Source organism: Balaenoptera ricei, chromosome 4 (assembly GCF_028023285.1).
Source record: "Balaenoptera ricei isolate mBalRic1 chromosome 4, mBalRic1.hap2, whole genome shotgun sequence".
In the NCBI taxonomy this organism is placed as follows: domain Eukaryota; kingdom Metazoa; phylum Chordata; class Mammalia; order Artiodactyla; family Balaenopteridae; genus Balaenoptera; species Balaenoptera ricei.
In genome coordinates, this window is record NC_082642.1 from 91,755,011 (window position 1) to 91,779,166 (window position 24,156).

At 47.1% G+C, this 24,156-nt stretch overlaps 1 protein-coding gene across 13 annotated transcripts in view; it reads right to left on the reverse strand.

Moving 5' to 3' along the window:
• The window catches only part of KALRN (kalirin RhoGEF kinase), a 655,749-nt gene that overhangs the window by 444,604 nt on the left and 186,989 nt on the right, over positions 1–24,156 (reverse strand). For all 13 annotated transcript variants that reach the window (XM_059920949.1, XM_059920948.1, XM_059920941.1 and 10 more), the window contains exon 3: positions 16,786–16,900. In XM_059920949.1, the coding sequence (XP_059776932.1) occupies positions 16,786–16,900 (115 nt within the window). The remainder of the gene's footprint in view (positions 1–16,785; positions 16,901–24,156) is intronic.

Below are 24,156 nucleotides of genomic sequence, written 5' to 3' on the forward strand. Positions count from 1 at the left end.
TATTTATTCCTCACATGAAACTCACAAGTAGCTGCTCTTATTATCCCACCCTACAGTTAAGGAAACTGAGCCCAAGAGCGGTTGAATAACTTGTTAAAGTCACCAGAAAAAGGTAAAATCATATTTGAATCTAGTCTGATTCCAGTATCTGTCATGCTACCTTGCCTCAGAGAGAAACAGAATGCTTGAGCCTGAAGAAACTTTAAAGCTTACTCCTGCTAATCCTTCATTTCAGAGCCGAGGGCAGCAAATTCCAGAGGAAGGAATTTGCTCAGAGTCACACAGTTGGGTGGATGTTTTGGGCCATTTGTGTCAGACATCCAGTTGTCAATCTGCCCATTTCAGGTCTTCTATTAAGCCACAAGAACTCTGGAACTGAGACATCAAATAATCTGGTTTGGAGGCTCAGGGTATACTGTTTTGAGTGCTAAAGCTCCTTCCCCAGGAATGAGGAAATCCTGTTCACTCCAGCAGCACAGAGATGGCCTGACCCCATTTACCCCAAATCCTGTGATGCCATCTGAGATTTACCCCATACCTATGAATGTCTGGCAGATTCTCACTTGAAACAGCTGTTGAAATAAATGTAACATCGATCCATCCCGGTGGCAGGTGTGGGAGCAGCGATCGGCAATGAGCACCACGCCGGCAGACCAGGGGAGGGGGCAACGAGGGTTTCTGCTTAGTGTGTGCTGCTGGGGGCTGCTCAATTGGTACTAGTTGCGGGGTACAGGGTGTCAGAATCCTCGTGTTGGGGGCCCGGGAAGGCCCAGCACTTGGGCAGCGATGGAGTAGAAATAGCTTTCAAATCAGACCTATTCGCTAAGTAGTCCAGGGAAGGAGATAAACTGAACACTGAGGTAGAGGGCTGGACTTGTCGCTGAGGAGTGAGCGAGGGACAGCAAGGACGAGACAGATGGAGGACTTCCGGCTGCACGAGGGCAGCAGGGCCCTGACACACACAGCTCCGGTCCCCCAGGAGCAAAGAGGCCCAGCAATGCAGGATGACCTGGAGGGGTGATGAAGAAGTCTTACCACGGTGTGCGGACAGTTTACCACAAGCAAACAGAAACCAGAAAATGGCAGAAGGAAGAGTAGCCCCAAGAAGTCGCCCACTTCGCACTTTCCCTAGAACTGCGCTGTACCCATGTCTCCCTGAAAACATTTTATGAGCTGAATTCTCCATTCAGAATTTGAGGAACAAAAAATGTCCTTGGAGTTCTGAGGAGAAAATGATGCCCTGACCCATTTGTGCCCGAGTTCTCATGCCATTCTCAGGCCATGGGGAGTCCATGGCTGTAGGGTCCAGATTTTGTTTCAATACTTTGTCCATCACACTGATCTGTGTTAATCTGTTTTCTGCTCCTTCGTGCTATTCTTTTTTTTTTAACATCTTTATTGGAGTATAATTGCTTTACAATGGTGTGTTAGTTTCTGCTGTATAACAAAGTGAATCAGCTATACATATACATATATCCCCATATCCCCTCCCTCTTGCGTCTCCCTCCTACCCTCCCTATCCCACCCCTCTAGGTGGTCACAAAGCACCGAGCTGATCTCCCTGTGCCATGCGGCTGCTTCCCACTAGCTATCTATTTTACATTGGGAGTGTATATATGTTCGTGCCACTCTCTTACTTCGTCCCAGCTTACCCTTCCCCCTCCCCGTGTCCTCAAGTCCATTCTCTATGTCTGCGTCTTAGCAGCTCTCTGCTGATTGCCCCAAACTGTACCACACCCACTTTCTTAAACAACCAGAAATCAGCAGGAGGTAAAGTGTTAAGCCACATTAGCACCTGCTTTAAGCTTTCTACTTGTATAATCAGAAGCAGCAAAAACAAGCTGGAGGAGGCAGTGCCTTATAGAGAAATGAGCCACTCAAGGGAATGTTGTGTGGTGAGTGAGTGAGAGTTCAGTCACGCAGACAGTCCTCAAACTCATCCTGCACAACGTGGAGGCTCCTGTTTGGCTGGATGTGGAACGGAGAAGCGGGGGGTTCAGACGGGTGGGAGGGCTCCCGTGCCTGTCCCGTACCTCTTGGCAGGCTCACACATGACTGTCCACCATCAGCTGGCTTTCGGTCATGAGGCCATTCAGCTACCATAAAACCCTCTTCAGAAGCCATGTTAATCCATCCAGAGGCTTTCGTATGTTTCGTTTCTTGTTTTTTGTTTTGTTTTGTTTTACTGGAAGACACTCTCTGTCTACTTTTCCAGGTCATGATTATTCCAAACAATTTGTGTCTTTTCTACTCATTTAACAACACATCTTTTGCCTCTGTACCTCTGACCTGTGATACCGGGGCTGGGGGGCAAAGGTCAAAGCTGATCCTTTATCCTAGATTGAAGCCTCAATCCCTTCTCTGTAAAGTGGGGAGACTCTGACTAATTGGTCTGGGGTTTGGGCTCAGCATTGTTTAAAATTTCCCTGGTGATGTGAACATACAGCCATGGTTAGATGCCACTACAGTAAAGGTTCTGGAGATTTCCTTGCCCATTTCCAGGTCTAGGATCTCCCCCTTGCCTGTTCCCCACCCTCGACTTTACCAGAAGCAAACCCAACTCTTGCCCAGTCAGCGTGCCAGGGAGACCGCACAATGGAGTCCAAGTTAGGAAGGTTTACATTTCCCACCGCTTTAAAGTCTGCTGCCTAATTCCACCCAAATGAAGCTGTTTAAACAAACAAATTAAAAAACTTTGATTGCAATTGTGCCAGGGGCAAGGATGTGGCTGATTCTCTTTTGTATCACTGGACAGAGTGTGGTAAAGACTCAGGCCTCAAGATTATTCCTGAATCCCAAGTGTGGCCGTAAAGCGACAGGTCCGTGGCCTAAAAAACACAGCAGGACTTCTGCACCCAATACTGACTTGGGCTCAATGTCATCTTTAAACAAAACACTTTCTAAAAATCAAGAACCAAAAAAGCTCTGAAGGAACAAAGATTTGCCATCCTGCAGATAGTCAAAGGAGCATGCCACAGCCTGAAGGGAGCTCCCAAAGAGAGCTCCAGAAATGGGCTGGCTGATGCAGCACCAAGGTAAAAGGATGCAGCCTTCCAAAGGAAGGTTCCCATCAGGGCCAGCCTGGTCAGCTGCATATAAACCCTGGCGTGTGTTAATCCACCAGGTTATTACCTTACAGTCTCACAGATTCTGAAATACAACTCCCGTTCACCAAAGGAAGAGACCTGCTTTCTAAGCCAGACTGGCCTGGGGCAGGGCACTTGGAAGGAGCTACTCTCAGCTAGGAGAAAAGGAGCTTGGAAACTCGGGAGAAGGACCAGAACCATTGCTCCTAGAAGTCTGGGGTTGGCTGGCCAGAGAGGGCAGGTGGCAGAGGGTTCAGGGGGCTGAGATGGAAACTGACATATCCATTTCCCAACCTCAGCCTCCTGTCCTATTTCCCACCCTCCTTCACAGAGCTGTCCGTCCCTTCCTTCTAGGGCATTCAGAACATGAAACAGAAATGAAACGGAAACCAAAGCAGCGAGGGAAAGAAAGAATGAACGGAAACCAAAAACCACAACCTCTCCACACAGCCTTTCCCCTGCCCTCCCCACGCCAACCCCAGGGCCATGCTCCTCTGGCCTTCACCATCTGCCCCTTCTTTACCATAGTCAGGCCAGGTGAAAAACCAGTCATCTTTTTAACTGTAAAAAAATGTCATTATAATCACTGCTCATACATCTGTGAGTAGTAGACCAAAGACTGAATCCACATTCCAAAGACTGTAACCTGTCTAACCACAGTGTCTCAGTTACCCCAGCTATAGAACACAGGGAGTTTTTCCAAAGCCGGGAGGCAGAGAAGAGAGAAGAGAGCTGACCCAGGAGAGGCTGCCACAGTGTGCCGTGTACCAGGGACACCTTGCTCGCTGCAATCCCTGTTGCCATCACCACTCTTTCTCCTCCTCTCGCTGCATCCCCACCTCTCGTCACCCTCTCACAGGGATTCCCCCTTCTCAGCTGGGCTCCGGTTTCCTAGCAGGGCAGGTGGAATCCTCATTAATAAACCGCACACTTCCTCCAGGAAACAATCTTTGGTCAAAACTGCCTGCGCACACCGCCTCTCCTCCTCCTCCCTAAGTAACAGTCACGTTCTTGAGAGCCTGCTGCTATTTGCCTACACACACAGACACATGCCCTAATAAACCACCAACGCAGACACCGTCAGCTGCCCTCACAGGCACCCTCGGGGCCAGGCCCGCTGGGCTTTGCCAATACAGGAGCTCCGCTTTGCGCAGAGCAGGTGATCTCACCCAGGAGCCAGCCTTCCTGCCTTCTGACACCAGTGAGGGTCCCTGTGATTTCCATGGTGGAAAACCCTGTGAAGGCTCAGGCACGGATGCAAACCTGAGAGCAGCAAGGGAGGTCGAGGAGAGCCAACGGAGAAACCCAAGGGAGGGGGACATGTTTGGAATTTAAACGAAACGTGAAGGGCTCCAACGGGCCTTTGCCCACACCCACAGCTAGCTCAGAGGCCCTGAGAGCTTGTGGGTGAGTGGACAATCCCTCCACGTAAGACCCCAGGGAGGCCCTGACCCCACTGCATGCTGTTCTGGGGACCACCTGCTGGCCCACGGGTCCTGTCCATGTTAGGGGGAAGAGCGGGGTTACAGCAACCGGCCCCAGCAACAGCACTGGCCAGCTGGGTGGCCCTGGGCATCTCAACACACTCTCTGGACAGCATTCCACCCTTTTAAAGTGAAGGGGTTGGCTTCACTGACCTCTACAATCCCTTCCTGCCTCAAGCTCCAGGATTCTAATCCATCTACTTCTTTTAAAATTCAGTTCAGATTATACATCCAATAAACTATCTCTGATGACATCCACTGAACTGCTATGCTTCTTGAACAACTGCCTGGAAAACGTTTAGTTCGTTTTCTCCAGTGGGTCCTAGAACCTCCACTAGACTGCAAGCTTGCCCAAGGGCAAGAACTGGGACCCCTCATTAGTCTGCAAGTTCAGCCTGACAAAACCAGAGGATTATTTGACCATTATCTCTAAGTTGATGTGTATGTAACAACTAAACAATTGTCCCATCTATGCACAGAATTAAATCTGGACCGATTTGCAGGCTCCCTAACGGAGCACTCCATCCCGCTCTGCGCTAGGTCAGGGGGAGGAGTGGTTCTTGCCTTCCTCCGGGTCCAAAACAGGGAATTTCTCTTCAGCAAATAAGTTCTGAAGCCTGAGTTTCCTGCAAAGGAAAATAGCCTCCAGTCTGGAGATGAGAGGACAGTCTCTTCCGGGACAGGGAATCAGGGTGGAGAGTGTCACAGCACGAGGTTCAGACCTTGCCTTGGGTACCAGGCCAAGACGAGTTCCTGCGCAAAACCTGGCACACAAATTGCTAGCAATGGAAACAGATGAAATTCCAGCTCAGGACTGCACAGAACAGTCTGAGACAAGAGGGAGAAAAATGTCTTGGTTTTAGGGTTTTTGAATAGTTCTCAAAACCAAGGCTGGTCCTTGCTTGACCTAGAATGAGGCAGGGGGTGGGGGGAGAGGAGGGAGGCTCTGAGAGAAAGGGAAAGAGGGAGTAGGACCATCAGGATGCACACTTGGATGATGTCAGTAAATGACTCAGAAAAACATTTGTCCTAGCTGAGTCACGGTGGCTCTGACCAAGTGCTCCTGTCTGGGTTCCGGAAGAAATAGGACTGGCTGTCACACTTGCTCAGTTTAGAAACAGGAATACTTCTCCTCGGTGAGACAATTATTACATACTCAAGTATTAAACGTTATTTAATATTTACTACAGTTGTCTAGGAAAGATTATATTAAACCCATTTTGTAGTTGAGGAAAAATAATTGTCACTTAGTGGTTACTTAAGTTTAAATGTTTCAATAAAAATTCGAAAAGTAAAGCCTAGAAAATCTAAGGTCTAGTGAGGAGAGAGCAGAATATTACCATTTGGAGCCTCTCACAAAACCCATCTCTATCTTCCAGGCAGCTGAGCTAATGTACTCCACCACTTGGTGGCAGCATACCTAAATTGCCAGAAGTATACGTACTTGATAAAGGCAGTCTCAACAAAACTAAAGCATCATAACATGAAGTGTCAGCATCCAATATATGCCAAAAAACATACACAACCCCAAACACCAGTGAGGGGCACATGATAGAACCTAACCAATGACAGGTGAAGAGAAATACAAAACATGCTGAAAATAATTACCTAATGGGGGAGGGAGAAACAACCCCACATCTGGAACCCACCAAGTGAAAAACATACCCTCTTCCCCAGTGCCAGGCTGTCTCTCCAGTATCCATATTCAGGGAGCTCCCTCATTTCTAATATTCCAGCCAAATGAATCTGAACTAAATTTAAATCATCCTGATTCTCCAGCAAGAATTCCTGAAAGACCTGAATATACTGGGACTTATATCACCAGTAATGCTGAAGTTTACCTAATCTAAGTGGAACCAAAAACATCAGCTTCCTAATCAGCCTGTTGTTGGTGAGCCATAGACTTCAGAAGCCTAAACAAGAAAGTAAATGACCCCACCTAAGCTTTAGAGGCTCGTTCAACATTGCTGCCCAGAGACAAACTCCAAGGAGACCCAACTTTCTCAGTGGAAGGCAGATAAGGACCTCAGTTCAGATAAGAGCAGAGGAGATTAACAACTACTTTGTGCCAAGCCAGGAACTAATTACACAACCAGCCAAGGAGCTGAAATACACTCAGAAGCAAAACTAAAGATTCACCAAGGGCAAAAAACAATTAAGTCTTTATAGATTTCTTATCAGATCTGAACTTTAATGTATGGTTCCCTTTAACATCTCTATTAATTTAGGCAAGAGAAAGGAATCCTACCCTGGAGGACCCCAAAGGGCAGGCCCTGTGGCCAATTCCTCTACTCTTTCAAATCCAGGGTCAGATTTAGGCACATAACATATGGCCCTAAAGTAGGGTTCTTGATGATGGTAATGACAATGTTTGCACAGTGGGTTCTGGGCAGTAAGGAGCATATAAACTTAAATTTGAAGAAATATAAAGACTTGGAACTCTATGGCAAGACATACTGGAAGTATAAATTGGGAAATTTGGAAAGAAATGTGGCGATGTGTATCACTAGCCTTAAAAAAAATCCATGATTGCCACAAATCTATCCCAAATAAGCCATTTAAAATGTAGATAAAGGGGTTTCCCTGGTGGCGCAGTGGTTGAGAATCTGCCTGCCAATGCAGGAGACACGGGTTCGAGCCCTGGTCTGGGAAGATTCCACATGCCACGGAGCGACTAGGCCCGTGAGCCACAATTTACTGAGCCTGCACGTCTGGAGCCTGTGCTCCGCAACAAGAGAGGCCGCGACAGTGAAAGGCCCGCGCACCGCGATGAAGAGTGGCCCCCGCTTCCTGCAACTAGAGAAAGCCCTCGCACGGAAACGAAGGCCCAACACAGCCATAAATAAATAAATTTTTTTAAAAATTAAAAAAAAAAAAAGAAATATGTGCCATGCTAGTTTTTTGTTTTTTTTTTTAACTTCTGGGTTTATTTATTTATTTATTTATGGCTGTGTTGGGTGTTCATTTCTGCGCGAGGGCTTTCTCTAGTTGCGTCAAGCGGGGGCCACTCTTCATCGCGGTGCGCGGGCCTCTCACTATCGCGGCCTCTCTTGCTGCGGAGCACAGGCTCCAGACGCGCAGGCTCAGCAACTGTGGCTCACGGGCCTAGTCACTCCGCGGCATGTGGGATCTTCCCAGACCAGGGCTCGAACCCGTGTCCCCTGCATTGGCAGGCAGATTCTCAACCACTGCGCCACCAGGGAAACCCCACGGCACATATTTCTAAAAAAAAAAAAAAAAAAAATGTAGACAAAGGTTCACAAAAAAAGTTTACTGAGAGTTATTTACAGCACTGAAGTTTTGGAAATGACTTAGCTGTCTAATGATAGGGTTAATTAGAATATGGTGTATCCCAAGATATATTATTATGCATAAAAAGTTTTTAATGTTATGAAAATATTCTTAGGGTATAATATTAAGTGGAATAAAATAAGAAGCAAAATTAAATAACCAATATGATTCAATTCTGCTTTTAAAAATCTCCAAAGGAAAAATATAGGAAGGTAAAATGTCAATATATTAATTATTCCTATTTCTAGAGGTTAGAGTTACAAGTGGCTTTTTAAAATTCTTTCTATTTTCTGCATTTATTTTCTATAATAAAGAAATATTTTTCTATTTTGAAAAAGAGGCCAAGACTTTATCACACTATTAGGCATATATATTCATTCATTCAGTATTTATTACAAGCCTGCTAGGCGATACTGATCTTACTACTATTACTACTATTCTACTAGCTCTTATCCTAACCTTAACCATCACCCTAACCTTGACTTTGACAAAGCTGTGCTAGAGACAATAAAGGACAAGTGACAAAACAAGGTCCCCACTGCCAAGCAAGGAAAGGGAAAGAAACCACTGTTTGCCACCAGCCCGTGCTGTGTGCCGAGTCCTAGGCTAGGTACCTTACCTGTGTTCTCTAGTAATCCTCACTACCGTTGTGTCTGGTGATATCTCTATGCCTATTTTACAGGCGAGGCAATTTGTCAGCTGCATGCACATTTCTCCTCCTACAGGGGAGGGTTCAGGGGTTCATTCTTCCTGGACTGGAATCCCTTGAATAATTTCCAGGATCAATATTTGTCCTCAAGGCCACTCTTTCTTCCTCTATTAGTCCACAGTTCCACTCCCACCAAGTCAGTGGCAATGTCCAAAGTCCCTTCTAAGGGTCACATTGAAGATGCATGTGAAGAAAAAACAACACACCCTCTCCAACAGGAATCCTTTTGTCCAGTGCTGGATCCTTGATTTATCACCTAAAGGCGTTTACTGGAAGCATTTCTGGAATAATGAGTGCTGCTTCTCATAGTTACTTCATGACCACATGGTTTCCGCCTCTGATTGTCCAGGTTATTGTTCTCCAGGGAATCACAAATGCTTGCCTCTGCAAGTGAAGCATCACAGCTGGCTCTCCCCACTCTATACATACATACATACACACACACACATGCACGCACGCACACACACACAGTTGCTTTTCACAGGGTTTCCATGAGTCCCTCTGGCTGGCCCCTCTGCCTCAGAACTGCACCAGCATAGACACAGACCCGCCAAGTCCAGCAGTGGCATGGTCAAGGAAGTGAACTAACTTCAGAATGCCTATCAGCTGACTGCTGAGTAATGCCAGAATTGTGCTTCTGACGCCAGAGCAAGGCAAGATCGAACTAGGCAGGTGGCTGAGTGAAAGAAACATCTAAGACCCGAGGAAACAGAACAGGATGAGCCCCCTAGAATACAAAAGAGACCACCCCCACCATTCCAGGCTTTATGTTCAGCATCCCTACTACAGACAGCCTTTTTACTTATCTCTTTAAATAGTTTCCATGGTCTTAAGTGCTTTTTTTCCCCCCACTACATCCCTTAGTGTAATTAATTACTGAAAAATAGTTGACTATCATCCACAGATGAGCATTAATGAGTAGCATTTGTGTGTCTAAAACTGAACACAAAGACCTGGGGGAGGAAGTCTGAGGCACCCCCCACCACCTCCATTATCCTGCACATCCACAGTCACCACTGCTGTCTTGGCCAGCAGAAACCCAGGTTTCAGGCAACTGCCACCTGCATTTCCCACCTGCAGCAAGCTTCACACTTAAAATCCAAAGAGAACCTTGGAGGAAGCAGGCTTGATGGACAGGATGCCACTGCCCACCAAGATTACATCATCTGCCCCTCATCTCCTTACTACCCTCTTCTACTGTCCTGCTCCAATCCAGTCCTATCCTTCAGGGTCTACCTTCCTTCTCTCTCCAAATCTGTCCCCTGCACTCCATCAACCACTGCCTCCTTCACTCTGGCCTCCTCATCTATTCAGTGGATAAAAGCGCAGGCTCTGGTGCTCCAAATTACACTGGCTGTGTGTCCATTGGCAAGTTATCTAACCTCTTTGAGACTCAGTTTGCTCATATGCAAAATGGGAATAAATAATACCCATCTCAAAATGCTGTGAAAACTCAGTTAATGTATACAGAATACTCACAACAGTGCAATCATGTAGGTTTGAAGATAATAATAATGGCTAGCATTTATGTATTACTTAATAGATCAGTTCCAGAGGTTGGAAGCATTAAGTGCTTTTTTTCAACTCAAAATTATGTTTGAAGATTTATCCATGTTGTTGCATAGCACAGTAGTCACAGAAAACTATACATGATATAATACCATTTTTATAAAGCTCAAAATCATGCAAAACTAAACAATATATCATTTATGCAAACATGTGGTAAGCTATACCAAAAGAAGCCAGACAAGGATAAACACAAAACTGAGGATAATAGTTACTTCTGGGAGAAGTAGGTGAGATTAGGGTGGGGAAGAGCCACAGGTAGCTTTAAGAGCAGAGGTGAGGTTCTGCTTCTGATTTTAGGGGTGGGCTCTCAGGTGTTCCATTTATTATTATGCTTTATAACTGACACATACATTACATCTCTTCCTTCATATGTAGCAAATATTGCCATATATGTATTTATACTTATAGTTATTATTATTATTAGGTTCCTTTAGGAGACAGACTATAAAGTACTGAATGTCCGGGTGCTAGGCACCTTAGACATCCGTCATTGCTGCTGCTACCAGCGCCAAGTGTTCATCCTCATTGCCTCCTGTTCTGTCCACATTCCCCTCCTCCAAGATGCTCTTAGGGGAAGGGGCCTGGGGCAAAGCAGGCTGGGTTACCGGCTACCCCAGTCCCAGGGAAGGTGGGGCCCTGCCCCTAGGATGCTGCAGCAGAGTAAGGAGGGGGGGCTGGTGGTGACCGTCGGGTGTAGGGGCCACCTTCTCCCCCTGTTCTGTCAGGGAGGAGGTAGCCATTATTTGTCCCAGCCTGGGCCCCCTGCTCTGGTTTCCTATTTGCAGTTATTTGAATAAAAAAATATCCTTTTCTGGAAAAAAAAAAAAAAAAGGAATGAATGAAACATTGAACAAAAAACAACACAACTGTCCAGAGGTAGTTTGTGAACAGAGGAAAGATGGAACCAGAACCTTGGGGGGTGGGGAGGAGCAGAAAGATGGGAGTGGGCAAGGCTAGCTCCTTGTTATTAGTGCCCCGAGTGAGGGAAGGAAGGGGAAACCGAGGTCTAGAGTGGAAGCAGACAGGGACAGGGAGTGGCTCTAGCCCGCCTTAAGTGGCTGCCACCGGGAGCCCAGGCCTCCTGGGCCTCAACTGGATAAAGGTGACTCTCCATTTTCATCACTGCACTGGATTCCAGGGTGAGGGCAAGGTAGGCTGGAGCCTGCTTAGAGGGGGGAGAGGGCTTAAAGCCCTCCTGCCTGCCTTCCTGTGCCCCCAAGGGGGCGGCCCAACCTACTGCAGGGACTAGGCAAGGTGGGAAGGAAGCAAAGGGGGTGTGAGCCACACCTGGTGAGACACAGCTTGGTCGGGGGCATCTGGGGCCAATCACCCCCCTCCAGTGGCCACACCTGCTGCCGTTAGTACCTGCCTGGGTGCTAGGCATGAGAGATTGCTACATAGTTTCCTCACAACACCCTTGTGGGATGGTCGTTCTTTTTCCAAATTAAAAATTAGAATACTGGACTCAGAAAAGTTGAGTCATATGCCCAAGGTCTCACCCTATGTCAAGCATCTTCCTTTTGCCCCTCTGAATCCATTCTCCATCTTCTCCCCTCTACCCGATGCCCTGGGAGGCTGACCCACACGGACTGCCTCAATGAGCCCCCTGTCACCTGGCTTTGGTTGCATTCAATCAATGACAAACAATGACAGGAGGTCAGAGAATGGGAGGGGTGAAGCAAGGGTATCAACTTCCCTTGCCCCACATCGTGGAATCACCGTGAGTTGGTGGCAACTCTCTACTGAAGGTCACAGCTCTTGTCAAGCAGTCCTCTCATACAGCTACCTCTCCAGGTTCTATGCACCTCTCCTCACCTTGCCCCTTCAGGGCCAGAAGTCGTAATGTCTTCCCTCCCTGCTATTGCCAGCTCTGGGATAACTTGGAAATCCAAACCTTGCTGCTTTCCCTGTTGCCTACCCGCATCATTGTCAAGTGTGCCTTTGTTAAACTCTTTTCAGATAACCCGGGTGGAGTGGTCATATGTTCCCTGACTCAGAAGTGGTAGAGCTGGGATCTGAACCCCAGTGCCTTCCGTCTATCCGAAGATGCCTCTCTTCGCTTTGCTGTGAGGGTCTGTATGGCTCCAAGGAAGGTGATCACCGACAATGGTTGTTACTATTGTGATGTTATGTTCCTTAGCAGCAGAGTAGGATACTATTTGCCCTTCAGGGCTTGGACTATGTACACCTAACAACAGGAGCACTTTACTGATATTGCTAAGAAATTTATGTAGAATATGGGAAGTGTAATAGAAATTATAAACCCTTTATATATAAGCAACAAAAGAAATTAAAAAGGGATCTGGAAAGGGATAAACTTTAGGCAAATGTCCTCGTTGGCTCTATTTTCTGAACCTTCCATCACTACTCCCTGCATCCTCCTTTAATTGATGATCTCAGAGCAAAGGGCAGGATGCCAATGACACAACTCAACAGGCCCTTACAGCAGACGGATTCAGTGATGACAGTTTCCATAGCTTGGTTTCTCTCATGCTGAATATAATGGGAGGAAATCCTTGCAGTTTTTACCTACTCATCTTTTAACTGTCTTCCTGGCTCTCTCTGCTTATTTCTATTTTCTGGTGATGCTGCACAAAGATAGTGCTGGCTATAAGCCCAATTTATCTCTTGCTGAAATCAGCAGAACAAGAGCAAATGTTATCAAATAATAAGCTGTGAATATTGACACCTTGGTTTGATTGGCATTGCAGAATATCCCATCTTAATTTCTTGTCATCTTTCCCCACCAGTATGACACCTGCATTCCTTGCTGGAACACTCAGCCAGCATCTCAGCAGCACTGCTAAGAACAGAGTTAAGTGGCTGATACATCAAGGGGCTAACAATCGGTACCCTCGGGAGCTGCAGAAAGATGATCATGACACAGCAGGATAACAATGATGAAGAAGAGAAGGAATTCAATGCAATAAAACCACCTGGGATTTCTTTACTAGATACTTAGAAATTTCTATTCCAAGCATATGGTCAACTCCCAATTATCACAGTGGGTAGATTATCCATACTGTGAGTTATGCTGGGGTAACTGTTTACTCTCAGCCTAGATTTTCTATCTGTCTCTCAATTTCTAGGGACATTCATCAACTGATGGTTTCTGAGTATTTCCTTTCCACTCCTTTCAGGTACAAGTAACTGCAAGCAGATAGTAGAGTAGAAGGACAAAAAAGCTAGATAAGTGTAGGATGGATGACAGAAAAGATAACACAGGAGTTCACCCAGATACCTATCCATGCCCTGGCTCATGGTAGGCACTCAATAAATATTTGTTAAATTGAGTGAATGGAGTTGTCAGAAAGTTGAATTAGAAGACTCTTAAGGCCTCTCTTCCTACCCTAATATCCCATGATTCCTCAGAAGAAGATAACAGAAAGCTTGGAGAAGCCCAAGGAGAAAGAGGCTCATACTCAGCAGGAGCAAGAAAGGGAAGTTGGAAAGGACTCATCCCAGGCCGAGATGGATCCCGAAAGCGTAACTGGTACTGTCACAAACACATCACTCCAGGATGATGCTTAGCCCCGGCTGATACCTCAAAATTCCCACCCAGAGTACAAGGGGACAGGAAAGCAGTTCTCTTAGGATTTAAGATGTAGACCAGATCTGTGAAATCCTAGGCCTTAAATTATTTAAGGGAACCTGAGAAAGAGAGTGTATGTTGGTGGGGTGGTAATACTGTTTTGAGGTTCTAGATTTTATGATGTATTTTTTCCCAATATCATAGAAACAAAGAATTCAGGGCAGGAAAGCTTCTTAGAAATGATCTAATCCAGCCTCCAATCCACTGGAGGAATCCTTCCTACAGCATCGCTAACAGAAGGTCATCTAGTAGCCAGCGACAGGAAGCTCACTTTCTCCAGAGGCAGCAGCGTTACTGCTGGACAGCTCCTGGGCAGATTCCTTCTCCACTTCAGAGTCCTGATCTCTCTAACTTCTACCCTTTGATTCGACAGAGACCATGCCCATTCCCTCCTCTTTGGGGCAGCTCTCCTGATACCTGAAGTCAGGAATCACTTTTCTTCCATTTTCACTCCTGCAAGAAAACATCCTTCAGTCCTTCAACTGAAGAGACACAGTTTGTGGCTCCCTCGGTGTGCTGCTCTCCTGACAACACGCTAACTCAGTGGTGCCCAACCTTTTTGGCACCAGGGACCGGTTTCATGGAAGACAATTTTTCCATGGAAGGGGGTGGGGGATGGTTTTGGGATGATTCAAGCACATTACATTCATTGTGCACTTTATTTCTATTATTATTACACTGTAATATATAATGAAACAATTATACAACTCACCATAATTCTAACAGGAGGTGGCGCTCAGGCGGTAATGCGAGCAATGGGGAGTGGCTGTAAATACAGATGGAGCTTCGCTCGCTCACCCACTACTCACCTCCTGCTGTGTGGCCCAGTTCCTAACAGGCCACAGACCAGTGGTGGTTGGGGACCCCTGCTCTAACTGGTCCACGTAGCTCCTAAAAGGGGGTTGGCAGAGTTCAATGTTGCAGAATTGAATGCAGTAGTACAGACATGACCTGGCCTTCACACAGGATAGTGGGACTATTTCTTCCCATTCATTTCACACAACCATCCTTCCTCCCAGTCCCTCTTGGGTTTTGCTCCCCTTCACTCAGCAGAAACCTCTGCCTTTTTAATTGCTTCCCATCTGTTTTGTCCCATCTTTGCTTAACAAGTCAGAATTAAGAAAATGGTCTTCCAATTCTTTCACCTTCTATTCTAAAGAAAAGATGAGTGTGCATTAGCTGCAGGGATGCGATAAACCTACCAGAAAGAAAAACATAGCCTTCAGGATCCCAAATTTCTTCTGTCTCTAAAAGAACTAAGAGTCTGTCATGGGTCTCCAAGAAAACTTTTCCTATATATCGCTTCAGAAAACGCCTAGTTTTATTCCTGTTAGTAGTACACTCGGGAAAGATGCTTTTAAAAATGCTTAGCCCCTAGATGGCTAAATTGCTAAATTACCCTCATCAATCATGGGTTATTTAATCCACCTCCTTGTCTCCAAGACAGATGGGAATATTTCTTCTGTATAAAGACCTCGGGGGAAAAACTCTTCTATTCTATTCTTCATCCGAGTCTCATGCACTCAAAGTTTAGAAGTTCTTCTTCGGATATAACCTAAGTCCCTTTCGTTGGAGCTTAGGACCTTTCATCTTTTGTCAGGTTCCCTGTGGATAGCATGAAGAAAAGAACGGCACCATCTGACATCTACTTGTCCACAGCCTTCTGCTAGAGCTCTTCAGGGCTCCCCATTCTGTTCCACATCCTTCCAAGCATTCGATGACGGCTCCTGAATCCCCTTTACCACCTGCCCGTCACCATCCACCAACCTCTGTACATGTGCCCCCCCGCAGTGCCACAGCTCTTTCAAATGAAGTGCTCGCCTCGCTTGACACCTGCTTCAAGAACTTAATCAGCACGTTCAACAATTAGCCAAGGTCTCCCTGCAAAGGCAGAGGTCCTCTCTGTGATTGACTAATTCCCCTATAAAATGCACAGAGACAAGAGGAAGGTTCTAAAGGCCCCAGGCATCACTTCTTATTTACCACATCGAACACCTGACAGGCTCCAACCCCACTAAGAGGCAGAGAACAGAGTTCTTGCTGGCCATGAGCAAGGATGAGGAGAGCACTGGGGCAGGAGTCAGGAGGGTTCTGACCAAGCTCTGCCGCTGCCCAACCCCCGGAAGCAACTCTAATCCCATATGGACCTTGTTTCCTAAGCACAACACGACACGTATTTGCCTGGATTACTTCTCAGGGCTCTTCCGGCTCTCACATTCTATGATTCTCTGACTATGCAAAGGCCTCTCCTACCCCTTCTTTAAAAATATACACCATGTCCCTGGCATGTCTCCCTCACCACCCTCTGAGGTCAGCACCACCTAGCAACACTCAGAAATCCGTGTTTCTCAACCCTTTTTAAAAATCATCCCCTGCCCCAAAAGAGACATTTTATACTTTTTTCCTTAATCACCCACCCAATGAGATTTTAATACCATGAATATATTGTATATATCTGTTTATGTACTATGTGTATAGCTGCGCTTAATACATAAAAGAATAAGTTTTTTTTTGCCATCCCCAAGAACGAATTCTCATCCCCCTTGGAGGCAATATTACCCCCCATTGAAAATGCATGACTTAGACTGAGTTTAAGGCTGCCTCTTGAATGATATAAGTGGAGTTATTTGCCCCAAACTCTAAAAGCCACAAACATATTCATAAGCCAGAGGTTTTAGAAAAAAAATCCATTACACAAGCCAGAGTGGAATCAGCCAGAATTCCCATTTCCCCAAGGTAAAGAACAGTTTCCCATCCCTGCTCCCGAGGCCACACTGTCATCTCTTCCAGGGCCTGTCCCGGTCCTCTTAGCCTAGGACCTTCACCTCTGCCCATGGTTCCCACATCCAGCTCCCACTCCATCCATATGAATCCCAGCAGTAACAATGGGAATGATGGGAATGAGGTGAACAATGGGTGATGATGTTCCAGAAATAATTAGAATCCATTCCAAGGGCAGAAACAGCCAGGCCCCTGGCAGGGATGGAGGCTCATTCCAACTCCCTTGCATCAGTCCAGCTTCCCCCTCCCTCCCCTGCAGGACATTCACCTTACCTTGGCACGCTGGCCAGATAGGTCACGAGTTTCCGCAGGTCTTCCTGTCTTATTCTGTCATGATTGCTGCGAGCAGGGAAGGTCAGGATTGGTCCACCTCGCTTATCACGGCCCCCTGCAGGGAGGAAGAGAAGGGAGTTTAAGAAAACCAGCTAGAAACTGTGCTGGAAACAGGCAGAAGGATGGTGCCCAGAGAAATCCAGTCACTGCTTAGAGCAAGGGCAAGGGCATGGGGTTTGGGTGCGGGGAACATGCGTGACCCTGGGCAAGTCTTTTGACTTTTCTGATGTCTCATCTGCAAAATGCAGATGAAAATAATGATGACTACATTACAGGGTTGCTGCAAGACCTGATAAGATGGCACATGGGGAAGCACTTTGACAAGTACTCTTCACGAATGTGAGACGATAATGAAGGAAGTGATAACTGCTCGTACTGAGAAAACAAGCCATTAGAAGTGCTATGGTCTTTGGAAATTCAACTTCCAGTTCACTTCTCTTTGCAGACCTCTATGAGCAGGGAGTGCTCAAGATTAACTGAATACCACGGTGAGAAGCCCTTAAAGCATCCAGCAGGGACATCATTGCTGGGAGGTTTTTAGATTCATAGAGAAGACCTAAGTGTGTTCTACACAACCAAGGATCCACCCCTGCCTGCCTGCCTGAGGTGCCACCCGTCACTCCTGCTGGAGGAGCACATGAATCTTTATTGGGAATAGGATGCTCAAGGTCTTAATCGCTGCAAATGCATAGGTACACACTAGGATTACAAATGTTTTCTAAATATCAGGCTTTAAAAAAAGCTGGAGGGAGTAACTGAGATGATGATCATTGTTTGCTATCAGAAGGCTGGGATTTTACATGGTTGCTTTTTCTTTCCTCTATTTTCCAAACTTTCTACTCACTATTTATTCTACGATTTAAAATTTTCTTTGTTAATGGATGCTATGTTTGGGAAGCAGGACTAAGTTTCTCAGGAAGGTTAGATGAGGACGAAGCTAAGGTATAGTAACTATGTCCTTACAGGCACTGCCTATTTCACAAAGAAAACTCTGTGTCATGATCACAGACGCCCCATCCTGCACGCATCTCAGGCTGCCACCCAACATCCCCCAGAGCAGGGGCCACAAAGGGATCTAGAGCAAGAGGGAGTAAGGGCTGGCATGGCCACCACCAATACTGGAAAAGAAGCTTAAAGCTCAGCCCCCTGAAGAAGGATCTTTTCCAAGGAAAAGCAGAGCCTCCCAGGGCCCCACCCAGTATGAGTTCATGAATAATGTTTCCCTCTGACTGTGGGGTCCAGAAAGCACAAGACAGAGGGAAGTCTTGACAAACAAAATCCAGTCCATTCCAGGGCACTCCTGAGGAGGAAATAAGGAGGGTCAAACAAGAGCAGGGCCACTGCGAGATCTGACCCTGAAGAAAAAAATATGTCAGCACCACCGTCCCTTCCCTGCAGCCCCCTACCAGGGCAGATTTGTGTAGATATACCACAGAGTTTGACCCTGGCCCCCAACTCCAAACCTTCCAAACCACAGGCTCTGGTTCCATGAATGGATAACCAACCTCATCTCATCTACCTTGTACGTGATCCCCATCTCCCAACTGCCTTCCACAGGAGAGAAAGGAAGTGAAGGAATCAAGTGGGAAGTTCCCTCAAAGCTGGGAGGTTCTCCCTCACTCTCCACCTTCCCCTCCAGCCTTGACCTCACCCGAAGGATTTTCACTCTTGGGTGTTCTTTGTTTTTTTTAAATTTGGAGTATAATTGCTTTACAATGTTGTGAATCAGCTATGTGTATACATACATCCCCTCCCTCTTGGACCTCCCTCCCCCACCACCACCCCATCCATCTAGGTCATCACAGAGAACGAGCTGAGCTCCCTGTGCTATACAGCAGGTTCCCACTAGCTAACTATTTTACACATGGTAGTGTATACATGTCAATCCTAATCTCCCAGTTCATCCCCCCTTTCCCTTCCCCCACTGTGTCCACAAGTCCGTTCTCTACGTCTGCGTCTGTATTCCTGCCCTGCAAATAGGTTCATCTGTACCTCTTGGGTGGTTTTAACTGCAGCTGTTGTCCTTCTCACTGACCTTCTGTGGATGGTTTAAGAGTAGAGCTAAGGGAACACGGGGAGCCAAGGCTGGTCTGATGGCAAAGGCTACCTAAGAGGCTTGGAGGGCTGCTGGCACTGTCCCTCCTGAGCGGAGCAAGTTATGCCCTGGGAGACAGGAGTTTCATAATGTTGGCTGCAGAAGGTTCCAGATGGCAGGGGAGGGGGGTGGTGGGGGGAGAAGACCTGGGGAAGTGGAATTCCTTCCCTCCAGGAAGAATGGATAAGGAGTCCAGAGAGGGCTGCATGATCAAGGCAGGTATTTTTCAGAAAGGAGATGAACTTGCAAGACTGTAGGAAGAAGAGGAGGAACAGGCATAAAGGAAGAGAATCATTACACTGGAAAGAGTGGGGACAACGGATGGACCAAGGATTCAGAGTAGGTACAAGGGGAGGGGTTCTGCCCCTTTCTCTTCAGCAGACTGATAGAACTCAAAGAGGGAGGAGGAAACAAAGATAAGTTACGGAGAGGGAGAGCTCAGCGGTGCCTGGGGGACACTGTTTCTCTAGGTGAAATAGAGTGTTGAGGGTCAGGGTGGGCTTGAGGTGCTGGGAGAAAGGAGGATGGACCACCGCTGGAGAGTGTCCCTAGAGAATGGACAGCAGGACTGGGTACCATGTGGGTTTAAGAGTAGGTGGCAGGGTACCAGGGCACAGTGAGAGCTCTGTTGAAAGGTCTGGCCGTGGTGTCCATGCTAGGCTCTAACTTGAGCGAAGGCAAAATAGAACTAATGCATGGGCTAAGTGGGGAGGGCTCAGTGAGGGTAGGAAATGGCCTACTGGTTCATGAGTTCCCAGGGGAGAGGGAACAGCAGATGTTTTATCTGATATCCATACTCCCCCAACTGATAGGGGAACACCAGCAATGGTCCAAGGTGAGAGGCTAAGGCCACAGACAGACATATCAAGGCTCAAGGTCTTGGATGTGTGTGGCCACGGTAGGGAGGTGGAAGACTTTGGTGCCAAGGAGACTGAGGAGCCATGAAGCTGGAGGATTTGACTGATAACTGACATGAGTGCTGAAGTTCCAGAGGGCAATGAGCAGAGATGAAGAATGAGAACCCTTTGCTAAAGCCAGTGTGCACTGTGGAAGTGGACCCCAGATGGCGGGAGACAAAAGAGCCAAGTTTTGAAAAGGCAGTAGAGATGGTGGCAGGATCTTCAGCAGCGCCATCCCCCTGCTCATCCAACACCTGCTGTTTGCCTACTCAGTGGAGGCTTTGGTGCTGGGAGCTATAAGATGGGAATATAGAGAATAAAGAGGGAGGGGGTGGTTAGATGGGCAAGAAACGACACTGGTCCCCTCCCACAAAGGCCGGGCAGGACGGGGCTGGGGAGGAGGCAAGGCTGAAAGAGGGGAGGTTAAGGCGAACCTGACTGAGGTGGGGGAGGATGGCACTCACATTTTTCAGGGGGAGGCAGGCTCCAGCTAGGGTAAGTAGGTTAGGGTACTTTGGGGGGAGGACAAGAACATACATCTAGGAAATCGTACCAAAAGTTTGGCCCATGTAACTACAGTTCTGCAAGATGCTAATGGACACACATGATGTTTTTTTAAGGGAATGCATTATTTGTAGCTTGGGAAACGCTTTCATGTGCTTGAAGGACATGTGCTTTAATGAACATGGCAAATCTCCAAGAGGGGGACTGTAATAGGCAGCATTTCCCAAACTTATTTGAGGGTAGACCCCTTTTTCTTTTTTTGAGGATCATCTCATGCGACTGTTGTTCTATGGAACATGCTTTGAGACACGGGTCCAGAGTATAAAATTGCACCACAGCAGTGTGGAGTTCCTCTGGGAACACGGGCTTGATGTTGATGGGAGAAAAGGCGGCAGAGAGGGACATCAGGAGGGGGCCAAAAGGAGGGTGTGGGCGCACACAGAGAGCAGGGGTGAAATGGGCCTGCACAAGAAGGCTGGATAAAAGGGACAGTGGGTGTTGCAAGTGGGAGGCGGAAGCACGTGAAGGAAGCCAGAGAGAGAGCAAAGGGAGAGCCCACGGCTGAGAATACGGAGCAGGATGGGGCAGGGCTGAAACGACAGAGGCCCCGGAGCACAGCCACAGATCCTGTCTCACACACGTGCACACACCCACACAGTGGTGGGCTGCCCTGGATTATTCCAAATGCACGTTCCCATGGCAGCGCAACTTCCCCTTCCCCTGGCCGTGCTGGGCACCAGCAGGGGAGGGAGCTCAACCAGCACTTTGTTTCTCTGCTCAGCACTTCCTGTAGTGCTTCTGCTCAGAAAGACATGTAACGACTACACTGCATTACTTAATTCTGGGTTTCTTTATTTTGTTTTATTTTTGTGTTCTGTCTTCTAAAAGCTTAGGATACAAGGGCCTTTTTTGGTTTGTTTTTTGTTTTGCGGCTTTTTTTTAGATGCAGCCAGTCATCCCCCTGGCACCCTCAGCGTCCTTCCCAGGCACAAAAGGACAACGTTCCCTAAGCCCCGAAGCTCCCGGCACCACGTGCAGATGAATAAGACTTACCCCACATAGAGAACAGACTTGTGGTTGCCAAGGGGGAGGGGGGGTAAGGGAGGGATGGATTGGGAGTTTGGGATTAGCAGATGTAAACTATTATATATAGGATGGATAAACAACAAGGTCCTACTGTATAGCACAGGGAACTATATTCAATATCCTGTGATAAACCATAACAGAAAAGAATATGAAAAAGAATATATATATATAACTGAGTCACTTTGCTGTACAGCAGAAATTAACAAGACATTGTAAATCAACTATACTTCAATTAAAAAAAAAAAAAAAAAGACTTACCCCGGGCTGCCTGGCCCACATCAACACATGGGCATGAGCTGCAACCCCCGGCCCCCTTGGTCCTACTCTGGGAAGCAGCTACTGGCCTCATGCCTAACTAACTGCCTTCCTGGCACATTGCTGCTCTGTACTCCATTAGGACAACTCCCTACACTTGGGAAGCTCTTTTCTAGGGCTGGCTGGGCCCTGCCCCAGGGCTCTGATGGAATTCACATGGGAAAAAATAAACCACGAACAATCAAGCAAGGGTTCCCATGTCAGAATGTACCCTGTCTGCACTCATATGCCCTGAACTGATGTGGAACAGAATGGTGCTCAGAGGGTATGCATTAAAGCCAGGAAGGCTGAAATTGAGTTATTTGTAGTGAGGTGGATGGACCTAGAGTCTGTCATACAGAGTGAAGTAAGTCAGAAAGAGAAAAACAGATACCGTATGCTAACACATATATATGGAATCTAAAAAAAAAAAAAAAAAAGATTCTGAAGAAACTAGGGGCAGGACAGGAATAAAGATGCAGATGTAGAGAATGGACTTGAGGACACGGGGAGGGGGAACGGTAAGCTGGGATGAAGTGATAGAGTGGCATGGACATATATACACTCCCAAATGTAAAACAGATAGCTAGTGGGAAGCAGCCACATGGCACAGGGAGATCAGCTCGGTGCTTTGTGACCACCTAGAGGGGTGGGATAGGGAGGATGGGAGGGAGATGCAAGAGGGAGGAGATATGGGGATATATGTGTATGTATAGTTGATTCACTTTGTTATAAGGCAGAAACTAACACACCATTGTAAAGCAATTATACTCCAATAAAGATGTGTAAAAAAAAAAGAAGCCAGGAAGGCTTCCTGGAGGAGGCAAAGTGGGAACTGACTTGGGACGGAGAGGAAAGGCTCAAACTGGCAGAAGGTGCAGGGAATGCACTGAAGATAGAGGAAGCATCAGGCATAGAGAATGGGAGAATTAGCAGGACACCCAGGGGGAGGGAGGACACCGGGTTAAATAGGTTAAATAGGCTCGAGGCATTAAAGAATAAAAGGAAAAGATCTGCTCTGGCTCCCTACAGAGCTGTGGGCCATGTCCTGGGAACCCAGATGATGGGCAACAGCAGAAGTCAGAGGCCTGGTGCTGCCCAGCAGCCCCAGGACCTCTACACAAGGTCTTCCCACACGCTCAGCAAGCACCCAGATCCAAGACTACAAAGGCTTTGGAGGTTGTCTTCCACCTCTACCCATACTGAAGTCGCTGCCACGTGATCCTGCCAAGGGATCAGCCTGAGCTTCACCGTCTTCAGTGACAGGGGCTTACCACCTAATAAGATATGCCAGCAACTAACACTAAATGGGGAAAGGAAAGGCAGCTTCCCAGCCACTCTCTCTAACAGCAAAAACAATAGCAAAACACTATATTATTATTACCACTACTACTACTACTACTACTACTACTACTACTAATATGGAATGCACTTTGTACCTTTCAAAGGCTTACATACTACCATCACATACTCTGCCCTCTCACCTCTTCCCTCTGGTCAGGTGGGAGACACCTGCTACTTGGTTTCTCCTTCCTCAAATCCCCTTCCTCTCTCTCCCTTCTCTCCATTTTGGCTATCACCCACCAGCAGGGGTGAACCCCTGCACTGTGGGACTGTGCTGGCTCTTTCACCGTGATTGAATCGCCACTCCTTGTAGATGACCAGAATCATCCAGAAACAAAGGCTCAATCCACGAAGGTGTATTAAGCACCTGTGTGTATTTCTTAAAATATGATCCTTCGCTATTCTCACACTGCCATTCCCCCAGCCCCTGCCAGAGATTCTGATCCAGGAGGCCTATATTAATGCCCTAGAACTGGCACCCAGAGTGATGTTGGTGCACCTTATAGTTTGGCTTCAATTACATTAGGGGTCACCAAACTTTTTCTTAAAGGGCCACATGGTAAACATTTTAGGCTTGTGGCCATCTGGTCTCTGCTAGAACTACTACTACTCAACTCTGCTGTTACAGTAACAAAGCAGCCATTGACAATACTTGTAAAAAGCTGAATAATGACCCCCAAACATATCAAATCCTAACCCCTGGAACCTGTAAATGTCACCTTATTTGGAAAAAGAGCTTTTGCAGATAGGGCTCCTATGATGGGAAGATTATCCTGGAATATCTGAGTAGGCCCTAAGTGCAGTCACAAGTATCCTTACCGTGAGGCATTGGGAGATTTGACACAGACAGAAGAGCAGAAGGCAATACCACCATGGAGGCAGAGGTGGAAGTGATGTGGCCACCAGCCAAGGGATGCTGGCAGCCCCCAGAAGCTGGAAGGGGGCAAGAAACAAATTCTCCCCTAGAGCCTCCTGAAGCATTACAGCCTGCTGAAACTTTGACTTCAGCCCAATAAACTGATTTTGGACTTCTGGCCTCCGTAACTGTGAGAGAATACATTTCTGTTGCTGTAAGCCGCCAAGCTTTGT